Consider the following 11,614-nt stretch of genomic DNA (forward strand, 5'->3'; position numbering starts at 1 on the left):
CTTGAAGAGCTGTTGCTGTTTCAGTAACGTTTAATAAGTTCAAACAGCACACACATATGTTGATAGGCCATAACAATGTATAGTAGTTTAGTTTAATTATAAAAAAAAAAAAAAAAAGCTACAAACCGCTATTAAAGCTGAAGGTGCGTAACGGACACTGGGATTTCTGTTGTTCCAATGTGCAGAACTCGCAGTAGTAATCGGGAGACGCTGGCGTGCAGAAGGTTGGGTTTTTGTTATTTAGTCCTGACAGTTAATCAAGTGACAGATAATCGAGTTTTACTGTAGATGAATAGATTTCTCTGTCACATTAAATGTACAAATTCTTTAACTCAAAGTTATTCAAACAGTTTCCATTAAACACTAAACTTCACTCACCTGCTTTTCTTCTCTTTCCGACTCCAGCTCGACCATTTTATGCCCATTATGTCCAGTCACCACACACATCGTGCAGATACAGGAATCATCAGTTTTACAGAATATCTCCAGACTTTTCTGATGTTTCTCACAGAGTTTCTCCTTCAGATTTCTATCAGGGTCAACCAGCTTGTGTCCCTTCCAGGCCGCTACTTCATAGTGAGGCTGCAGGTGTGTCTGACAGTAGGAGGCCATGCAGGTGAGACAGGACTTCACCGCTCTGAACTTCTTACCAGTACAGAAGTCACACTCCAAGTATCCAGGGCCAGCATAATTCTGAGATGGAGGAGGCGGAGGAGGAGGAGGACTGAGTGTCGTCTTCTTTAATTTCTGGATCAATTCATTAAGCAGATTATTTCTTCATAGAGCAGGCCTCGTGGTGAAGTTTTCTCTGCACTGAGGACAGCTGCACTCTTGGCTCTTTTTCCAGCAGTCCGTGAGGCACTTCAGGCAAAAGTTATGTCCACAGGGGATGGTGACGGGGTCAGTCAGGGTGTCCAGACACACCGAGCAGGTGAACTCGTCCTGTGATACAAACAGCTGGGCTTCAGCCATCGTCAGTCTGAGGAGAGGCAGGCAGAGAGAATCAGTCAGAGAAACAAGGAAGTGACTTGTGAAGAAATGAAAGTGAAAGTTTGTCTGAGCTCAGTGAGGAGGAGGAGGAGATTTAAAGAGAAAGCTGAGAGCTCAGAGAGAGAACATCTGAGGAGACACTGAGGGTGAACAGTTAATGTGAGACAGGAGCTCAGACAGTGAAGACCACCAAGTGAGAGAAGAGATGACCTGTCACAGGGGTCTGCTAAAGTGTCATTCACGTCAGTATTTCTTTTTTTTTTTTTATTTATTAATTTTATTACAATCAATACATAGCAATCAAGTTTTTACAAAAAAAAAAAGAATTATGCTAAGAACAGATCGATCCCCACCCTTGAGAGAGAGAGCAAGCCAAACGGTGTAAAATTTAAGGCTTTTAAAAATACCTAAATCAACAAATTCTCTGTGCTTTATAAAATCATTTCAAAATATTACTGATTAGATCCTGCCATGTTTTGAAAAAGTCTGCACAGATCCTCTAACTGAGTATTTGATTTTTTCCAATTTTAAATAATATAACACATCAGTTTCCCACTGACTTAAAGAGGAGAGTTTGGGTTCTTCCAGTTTATCAGAATAAGTCTGCGTGCCAACAGTGTAGTGAATGCAATCACAATTTGTTTGTCTTTCTCCACTTTAAGACCCTCTGGAAGAACCCCAAACACAGCTGTTAATGGGTTAGGAGGGATTGTGAGTCCAAGACTGTCTGAGAGGTAATTAAAAATTTTTGTCCAGAATAATGTTAATTTGGAGCAGGCCCAGAACATGTGACCTAGTGAGGCTGGGGCTTGGTTGCAACGCTAGCAGGTTGGATCATGCCCTGGAAACATTTTGAGAGTTTTAGTCGAGACAGATGTGCTCGATATATAATTTTGAGTTGTATAATTGTATGCTTTGCATATGGAGCTTGAGTGAATTCTCTGCATTGCTACTTTCCACTCCTTTTCTGATATATTAATTGAGAGGTCATTTTCCCAGTGTCCTCTTGGATCTTTGAAAGGAAGGGATTGTAAAAGGATTTTATATATTGTAGAGATGGAGTCTAACTCCTTGAAATTGAGCAATAATTTTTCCAGCGTGGATGAGGGTGCAAGATGAGGAAAATCTGGAAGGTTCTGTTTAACAAAGTTCCTGATTTGAAGATAGTGAAAGAAATTTGTAGCTGGAATGTTAAATTTGGAATGTAATTGTTCATAGGATGCAAAGACGTTGTCTATATAAAGATCTCTAAGCAAGTTAATTCCAAATTTTTCCAGATATTAAAACTGCATATGTTTGTGAGGGTTGAAAGAGGTGGTTCTTTTGCAGGGTGCCACAGAAAGAAGCTTCTCCGCCTTAAAATGCTTTCTACATTGGTTCCAGATTCTAAGTGAGTGGAGCACAATTGGGTTATTAGTGTATTGCCGATAACGTGTGTTTATTGGAGCACAAAGCAAGGAATACAAAGAAGTACTGCAGGATTTTACTTCTATTGCGGTCCATGCCTGTGTATGTTCTTCTATTTGTGTCCAGGTTCTTATCGACTGTATATTTGCCCAGTAATAAAACTGGAAGTTAGGTAGAGCCATGCCGCCTTCTGCCTTTTGTCTTTGTAGGGTCGCTCTTTTGATGCGTGGATGTTTAGAATTCCAAATAAATGAGGTTATTGTTGAATCTAATTGCTTAAAGAACGATTTATTAATGTATATTGGTATGTTTTGAAATAAAAAGGAGCTTAGGAAGAATATTCATCTTAACAGTGTTAATTCTTCCAGCTAGTGTGAGATGAAGGGTTGACCATCTATGCAAGTCTTGTTTAATTTTTTCCATACAGACGCTTAAATTTTGTTGATAAAGAGCTTTATGTTTACTTGTGATGTTTACCCCGAGGTATTTAAACTGTTCTGCAATGATAAAAGGAAGGGTGTCTAATCTAATATTATATGCTTGCGAATTCACCGGAAAGAGTACACTTTTATTCAGATTAATTCTGAGACCAGAGAGCTTTTGAAATTCTGTGAGTGCTGCTAAGACTGCAGGCACAGAATTTTCTGGGTCCGATATATACAGTACCATGTCATCTGCATATAATGAGATTTTCTGTTCCAGTCCTTCTCTGCTAATCCCCTTTATCTGATCAGTATTTCGACAATGTATTGCCAGTGGTTCAATGGCAATTGCAAACAGCAGTGGTGACAAAGGGCATCCTTGTCTTGTGCCACGCTCTAGTTTAAAGTAGTCTGAGCAAATGTTATTGATGCAAACTGAAGCTTCTGGGTTAGTATACAGTAATTTAATCCATGCACAAATGTTCGGGCCAAACCCAAACTTCTCCAAAATAGTAAAAGGTATTTCCATTCAATCATGTCGAATGCTTTTTCTGCATCCAATGATAATAATATTTCTGGGGTGTTTGATTTAGTTGGTGAGTATATTACATTAAACAGGCGTCAAGATTTGAAGATAAGTGTCGGCCCCTAATAAATCCAGTTTGGTCTTGTGATATTACTGAGGGAGCACTTTCTCCATCCTTCTAGCTATGATTTTAGAGAGTATTTTAACGTCGTTATTCAGAAGTGAAATTGGTCTGTATGATGCACATTGTAATAAGTCCTTATTTTGTTTTGGAAAGACAGTGATTAGTGCTTGGCGAAAGGTTTGTGGAAGAGATTGGTTATCTCTGGCTTCTGTAAATGTTGCTAATAGGAGGGAGCTAGCTGAGCGGAGAATTTCTTGTAAAACTCTGCAGGGTAGCCATCAGGGCCTGCTGCTTTTCCACCTTGGAGTGACTTTATAGCATCCAGTAATTCTGATAATGACAGAGGTTTATCGAGCTCCTCCACACTAATAAGCGTCAATTTGTGGTATCTGTAATTTATCCAGAAATGCATTAGATTGTATATTGTCTTCTTTAAACTCAGTAGTATATAGGGATTTATAGTAGTCTCTAAAAGTGTACATTATATTTTTGTGTTCGATGATTTTATCTCCATTCGTGTTAGTAATTACCGAGATTGCGCTTGCACTTCTTGCTTGTGAATTTGTTGCCTAAAAGCTTATTAGCTTTCTCCATGTTCATAATAATGATGTCTGGATTTGTAAATTAGTTGTTCGGTTTCTTTAGTTGTCAAGAGGTTTAATTCTGAATGTAGAGCCTGCCTCCTCTTATGTAGAGTCTCGCTTGGTAGTCTGGCATGTTCTTCATCTATTTTAGTAATTTCGCTTTTATCTCTGCTACTTTCTTCGCTTCGGATTTATTTCTGTGGGAAAGATATGAGATAATCTGTCCTCTTAAGAAGGCCTTAAGAGTTTCCCAGAGTATTCCTGCAGAGATCTCAGGGGATGTATTTGTCTCTAGAAAGAATTCAATTTGTTTGGATATAAATTCAGTACAATTCTCGTCAGCTAATAGAAGCGGATTGAGACGCCATCTGCGGGTGAGTGTATGGGGCTTAGTAATTTCAGCTCCAAGATCATCGGAGCATGGTCTGAAATAACAATAGCATCGTATTTACAAGATTTAATCTTAGGCAAGAAGTTATTATCTATAAAGAAGTAATCAATCCTTGAGTAGCAATGATGTACTGGTGAGTAGAAAGAATATGTTCTTGAATTTGGGTTTAAAACCTCCAGGGATCTGATAAGTTGTGATCAGTTATAAACTTTGACTAGAATGGAACATTTGGCCAGACCAGTCTTTTGCAGCCGGAACTGATCCTTACTTAGTAAGTGGGTTTCCTGTAAAAATACTATTTTAGCATTTAGACCTGTTAGGTGAGAAAGTACTTTCTTTCTCTTTAATTTGATTCAGGCCTTTAACATTCCAGCTTACGAAGTTAACTGTCCCATCATGGAGACACTGATTCTGAGTTTTTGGTGTCATATTATAGTCTTAACTGGAAGTGAAATAGTTTAGGTCTTAATTTCCTATTCCCCCAAGAGTTGTTGCCATGCAGCTTATTATTACGCTGATAGTTATAATTATAAAGATTGAGATGATAGATTAGGTATAGATCAAGCCTGTCTCTCTTCTCTTCCCCTTAACCCCCACCCTCCCTTTTTGCCTCCCCAGGTGAGGCTAAAACCCACTTCATGCAGTCCCAGTCCTCTGACATACCCAGAGACAGAGCACGCCCAAAGCACATCAAGCCCCCATGCAGTGGCGCTTTAAGGTTAAAAGATAGAGATATCTGTTACCAATATAGTCTTTAAAAGAGGAAAAAGAAAGAAAAGAATTTTGCACTTAATATATATATATATATATACATATATACATATACACATATATATACATACATACATACATACATATAATCTTCATCAATTTTAGTGCATTAAGATGATATCCCCAGATAATAAACCCAGGTGATGGTGTTAAAGATGTGTCCAAAACAAGCATAACAAGTCTTAATGCAGTAATAGCAATAACAGCAAACCAAGGGTATGATATTGAACAGTCTCATTTAGGGTACACATGAAATAATTAGAAAAGAAAAAAGAAAAAAGAGGAGGAAAACGTAATTAAGCACAATAAAACACAAACATTTAGCGCCCTAGTAATACTAAGTAATGATAAGTAAGTAAGTAATAATAATATAAGAATATGAGAATATATGCTGATAAAAAACCCGTATTTTAAAAACAAATAGATCAGACAGTAGATTATTAATCCTAGCTTTATCATTTACCGCCATGACTCACAATTATGTATCAGAATAGTCCCGGGATCAGCTTTCTTAACTCATTTTCTGCCTCCTCCTTGCTAGCGAAAACATAGAAATGACCCTGCCATTCCACTTTCAGTTTTGCCGGATACAGGAGGCCGTATTTGACATTGGCTTGCCGTAGCCGCTGTTTAATATTATAGAAGGCGGCGCGTTTGATAGCTGTTGCTGGAGAGAAGTCAGGGAAGACGCGAATGTGGCAATCTTCATATATAATAACTTCCTTTTTTTTTCCTGAGGAGTTCCATCACCTCTAACTTAAATGATAATCGTTCAAAACGGACTATAAAAGATCTTGGTCGGGGTCTGACGGTGTTTGATCCGCGTACGCGGTAAGCCGCTGCTATCTCAGATTCTGCTTTAAAGTCGCCCCCGATTATTTTAGAAAAAAGTTCAGTTGCGAATTTCACCGGGTTTAAACTTTCTCATTCTCCGGCAAGCCTTCAATTCTGACATTATACCTTCTATTCCCATCTTCTAAAGCAGCCAGTCTGTCTCCAAGTTTTTCTCCGAGTTTTTTACATTCCGAACTGACATTTACTGCTCTTTCCTCGGCACTGGCAGCTAGATGTTCGGCTATTTCGATCCGATTCGTGAATGTCTCACTAAGATGCTCCAATCGATCAGCAAGCGTGCTCAGTTTAGTCGAGTTTTTCTCAATGCGCTCTTCAATTTTATCATTTGCCTGTTGGATTTCCTGTTTTAATTCCTGTTTCAGTCTCTCATGTGCCTTTGCCGTTGCTTTCTCATTAGCCTTCTCGCTTTTCTTTATATCTTGCCTGAGCTCAGCGAGCAACACTTTCAGTTCAGATAGCTCAAATGTGCCTTCTTGTGCCGTAGATGAAGCAGCAGACTCTGCTGAAGCCGGTGTCCCCGCTGCTCCAGTCCCGCGTAATTGCGTAACTGAAGCCGCGGACCTCCCGGCCTTTCCAGTTTCAGGTAATCCTCTCCAATCGGCGAGCTATCCACATCTGCACTCACGATCGCACCTTCGCTCCCCTTTTCGCTCTCAGCTGGCGACGACGTAGCGACCGTGGTCCCGAGGAGTTCTGTACTTCGCCCATCTGATCCAGGTCTGTCTCTGAGAGGCCGTATCTCGAACTAGGGCTTGCTGATCGCAGCTTGGATATAGCTTTAGTCTTCGATTCTTTCGGACCCCCCTTCTTGTTGGCCATGTTTATATGCGTTTACATATACTGTAGCGGTCCCTCTCGGGTTGAATAAATACAGGATATCTCAGAATAATAAGCAAATAATATGCTAGCGGAGCTCCACTTCAGACGTCCATCTCTGATCGGACGAGACCAATAAACGTCAGTATTTCTTATTCATTTATGACACACTGAATTCCACATCAGACTCCATATTAGTCCTCTTTATTAAACAAATTATCCATCCCATAATAAGTTCTCGTCTCCTGCTTATCAATAATGAATGTTTGTGTTTTTCTTTCCCCATGCCAGGTATTTATCAAATTATTCAGTAAAGAACCAAAAGAAGCCCACTCAGTTTAAAAACAGAATAATATGATAAATTAATAAACACAAGGATAGTAGAAATATGAAAACATCTTAAAAACTGATAACAGACAGACAGACAGACAGACAGACATGCAGACAGTCAGACAGACAGACAGACACTTAACACACAGCAGTAGCGCGCTCGCTCCTTCTCAGTTTTAGATTTTCTTGGTTATTCAAGTCATTTTATCTCAGGATTTGTGAGACTTAATCAAGTCTGTTGAACAGGCTCATCTACTCCTGCACCCTACGATTAACACACACAGATCCGAGTCACACAATTGGGTATAAGTGATGCCCTGATGCCAGTCCCTCTGTAATAGCCCACCTCAGACTCATTCCACTAAAGTACATAAGAGTGACCCCTCCAGCCTGTCACTTCTCAGTGCCCCACACTGGGACTCGCTGTCACCAGCACTCACAAATGTGCAGATGTCTCTGAGACACATGAAGGCTCATTATAACATTTGGTTTTATGCCAGTTACCAACCAAGGGGTCTTACTTCTGCCGCCCTTGCTCTTCTGTAGCCAGCAAACACACCACATGCACTTCAGATCAGGTCATCTACCTCAACCTAAGCATATTCAGGCCTGGCCAGTACTTGGATTGGAGACCATCTAGGAAAAGCTTGGGTGTCTGCTGGAAGAGGTGTTGGTGAGGCCAATAGGGGCTTACCCGGTGGTCTGAATGTGGATCCCAATGCCCCACTGAAGTGACGAGGACACTGTGCTGTATAAATGGTGCTGTCCTTAAGATGAGGTAGAAAACTGAAGTCCTGTATCTCTGTGGTTATTAAAGATCCCTGTGTGTCCTCCATAAAGATGTCTTTGCTAAATTGCCCTCCAAAACCTTGTCATTGTGTCCCCCTAATCGTCCCCTCTCTCTCATTAGCTAACTGTTTCTCTCACCACTTCACCATCTAATAGCTCATGTGTGGTGAGTCTACTGGCACAGAAATGGCTGCCGCCACATCATCAGGTGGATGCTGCACATTAGTGGTGGTGGAAGTGTCTCTCCACTCACTGTGTAGAAGAGCTTTGAGTGGTGAGAACAGCACAATACAAATATAAATAATTATTATTATTCAAGTGTAACCTCTCGGCATTGATAACACCGCTGGAAAGAAAGCAGTCATTTCCATCATCTGTTGCTCTAATATTTAGTTCAGTCACTCAAGAAATAAACACAAAGTACAGAAATGTCAAAAGAATGTGTTATTTAATAAGTTGTGATGAAATATAAGAGATCAGCGTGGACCTCAGCGTTATCATATGCAGTGCACCACCTATTGGAATGTAATTCATGTTAATAAAATGAATTATATTTTCAATTCCAACAGATGGCACATTACAAACATTTGTAGTAATGTATAGAATGTTTGAATGACAAATAAATGTGTATGTTTCTGTTATATACAATTTAGTATGGGATTTGTAAAAGCCATGTTAATGTTTGAGATGCGCAATCTGTTGGAATGACAAATTTAACATGATGTCTCTGTTACACACCATTTGGTGATGGATTCCTAAAAGCAGTGTTAGTATTTGTGATGTACCATTTGCTGAAGGGCAAATGCCATTAATTTTATTACAGTAATTTTGTGTTGCACCATCTGTTGGAATGAGAGAGACATAAGAGCCGAATTAACACGCAGATACACAGACACAGAGACACTTTTTCTTTTATTAAGGTGGATAATGTTGAGAATTTTTGATTAGGGATCAATATGCTTTATTATTAGTTTTAGTGCTATTAGCTATGAAAAGTGTAGTCCTGAGGTAACTTTAAAAGGACACCATTTATGTCAGCAGAAGGGCCCTGGCCTGCCAGCCTTTCACAGGCAGATCTTGTTTTGTGAACGCGGTGCTGAGCAGCCACTGACAGAAGACAAACAAACTGCAGGCAGGGCCTTTGCCAGTGTGAGTACTGGGCAGGCTCTTAGGCTGGCACATCAAACATATAAGCACTTAATGGCATTTACATTTATTAGGGCTCAGTAATACTTTGGGCTATAACGTTACAATAAAACGCATTCTGATATCTACCAAGTCTGAGCCACTGTATATAGAGGTTAAGAGCTGATTACCGTTCTGCTCCGTGTCGAGGCTGTCCGCAGTTTGGCCCTCATCAGTGAAGCTGCGCGCTGCCGCTTACCAGCACAGTTGCCATTTATTTTAGCCTTACAGCAGTGTGGCTCAACCTGTGGGGCACGATATCTACAAGGATGTCGCACAGAAAATATGGAAATTGAAGAAGAAGCTTTTTATTAAAACAAACTTGATTATTAAAACAGTTTATGGTAGTAAAATCACACCAAGTATGTGGAGTATCGGCTCTGTGGTATTCGTGTAAATGGCCGCGTGTCGAGAAGAGCCGACACCCGTCGAGGAGAGCAGAGCAGTGGTGTGCGGATCGATCCAAGTATCGATAAAATTGATAATAATGTTGGTATTGATATTGATCAATACCATCAATACTTTAGTTTCAGTTTCTCTCCTGAATGCACTGCGGCTGTCTTGGGAAACCAATGCTGCTCTCATGGCTCTCACGGCTGTCTCAGGCTGTGCTCCTCCCTCTCTTGTGTTTTAATGATGTACCGTCACGTGACTCACCGGCACCACGCAAGCAAACAGGCTCACTTGGACGCACACACACACGATACGGAGCGTAAGAAATTATGGCAGAGAGAAAGAGAAGGGTGTGGGGCTTTATTTTCAAGTCAAAGATCAATCAATGGCAAGTTGTATTATTTGTAAAAAGGCTGTCAAATACAATGGTAATACAACTAATTTATACAAGCATACGAGAAATCATTCTAAAGAAAATGCAGAGCTACAGAAACGGAGAGAGGAGGTGATAAGCCCAAGACAACCTGACCCCGGCAGAAGCAGACCCCCAACCCTCAGGCAGCAGACATTGGCAGAGGCCTTTCAAGAGAATATCCAGGTAGATTATAGGGTGAAAGTAATATTTTAGTGATCCTCAGCAATAGTTAATTTTAAATTTTCAAAGTACAAGTGGTTAAAACTGAAGAAGTATAAATTACAGTGGTGTGAAAAACTATTTGCCCCTTTCCTGATTTCTTATTCTTTTGCATGTTTGTCACACAAAATGTTTCTGATCATCAAACACATTTAACCATTAGTCAAATATAACACAAGTAAACACAAAATGCAGTTTTTAAATGATGGTTTTATTATTTAGGGAGAAAAAATCCAAACCTACATGGCCCTGTGTGAAAAAGTAATTGCCCCCTTGTTAAAAAATAACCTAACTGTGGTGTATCACACCTGAGTTCAATTTCCGTAGCCACCCCCAGGCCTGATTACTGTTTCAATCAAGAAATCACTTCAATAGGAGCTGCCTGACACAGAGAAGTAGACCAAAAGCACCTCAAAAGCTAGACATCATGCCAAGATCCAAAGAAATTCAGGAACAAATTTGAACAGAAGTAATTGAGATCTATCAGTCTGGTAAAGGTTATAAAGCCATTTCTAAAGCTTTGGCACTCCAGCAACCACAGTGAGAGCCATTATCCACAAATGGCAAAAACATGGAACAGTGGTGAACCTTCCCAGGAGTGGCCGGCGGCCGACCAAAATTACCCCAAGAGGCGCAGAGAGACGACTCATCCGAGAGGTCACCAAAGACCCCAGGACAACGTCTAAAGAACTGCAGGCCTCACTTGCCTCAATTAAGGTCAGTGTTCACGACTCCACCATAAGAAAGAGACTGGCCTGCAAAAACGGCCTGCATGGCAGATTTCCAAGACGCCAACCACTGTTAAGCAAAAAGAACATTAGGCTCGTCTCAATTTTGCTAAGAAACATCTCAATGATGGCCAAGACTTTTGGGAAAATACCTTGTGGACTGATGAGACAAAAGTTGAACTTTTTGGAAGGCAAATGTCCCGTTACATCTGGCGTAAAAGGAACACAGCATTTCATTAAAAGAACATCACACCAACAGTAAAATATGGTGGTGGTAGTGTGATGGTCTGGGGTTTGTTTTGCTGCTTCAGGACCTGGAAGGCTTGCTGTGATAGATGGAACCATGAATTCTACTGTCTACCAAAAAATCCTGAAGGAGAATGTCCGGCCATCTGTTCGTCAACTCAAGCTGAAGCGATCTTGGGTGCTGCAACAGGACAATGACCCAAAACACACCAGAAAATCCACCTCTGAATGGCTGAAGAAAACAAAATGAAGACTTTGGAGTGGCCTAGTCAAAGTCCTGACCTGAATCCAATTGAGATGCTATGGCATGACCTTAAAAAGGCGGTTCATGGTAGAAAACCCTCAAATAAAGCTGAATTACAACAATTCTGCAAAGATGAGTGGGCCAAAATTCCTCCAGAGCGCTGTAAAGACTCATTGCAA

The 11,614-nt window shown here is 40.4% G+C and overlaps 1 protein-coding gene across 1 annotated transcript; it reads right to left on the reverse strand.

Annotated features, from left to right (window-relative positions):
* Nucleotides 1–378: 378 nt before the first annotated feature.
* Nucleotides 379–972, reverse strand: LOC120522738 (E3 ubiquitin-protein ligase TRIM47-like; the record flags this gene model as incomplete). The annotated part of the gene is given in 1 exon segment (XM_039743470.1): nucleotides 379–972. A coding segment is annotated over 1 exon segment (594 nt), but the record flags the coding sequence as incomplete, so codon positions are not given.
* Between the last annotated feature and the right edge of the window lie 10,642 nt (nucleotides 973–11,614).

The sequence above is a fragment of the Polypterus senegalus genome, unplaced genomic scaffold (assembly GCF_016835505.1).
Source record: "Polypterus senegalus isolate Bchr_013 unplaced genomic scaffold, ASM1683550v1 scaffold_4749, whole genome shotgun sequence".
Taxonomy (NCBI): domain Eukaryota; kingdom Metazoa; phylum Chordata; class Cladistia; order Polypteriformes; family Polypteridae; genus Polypterus; species Polypterus senegalus.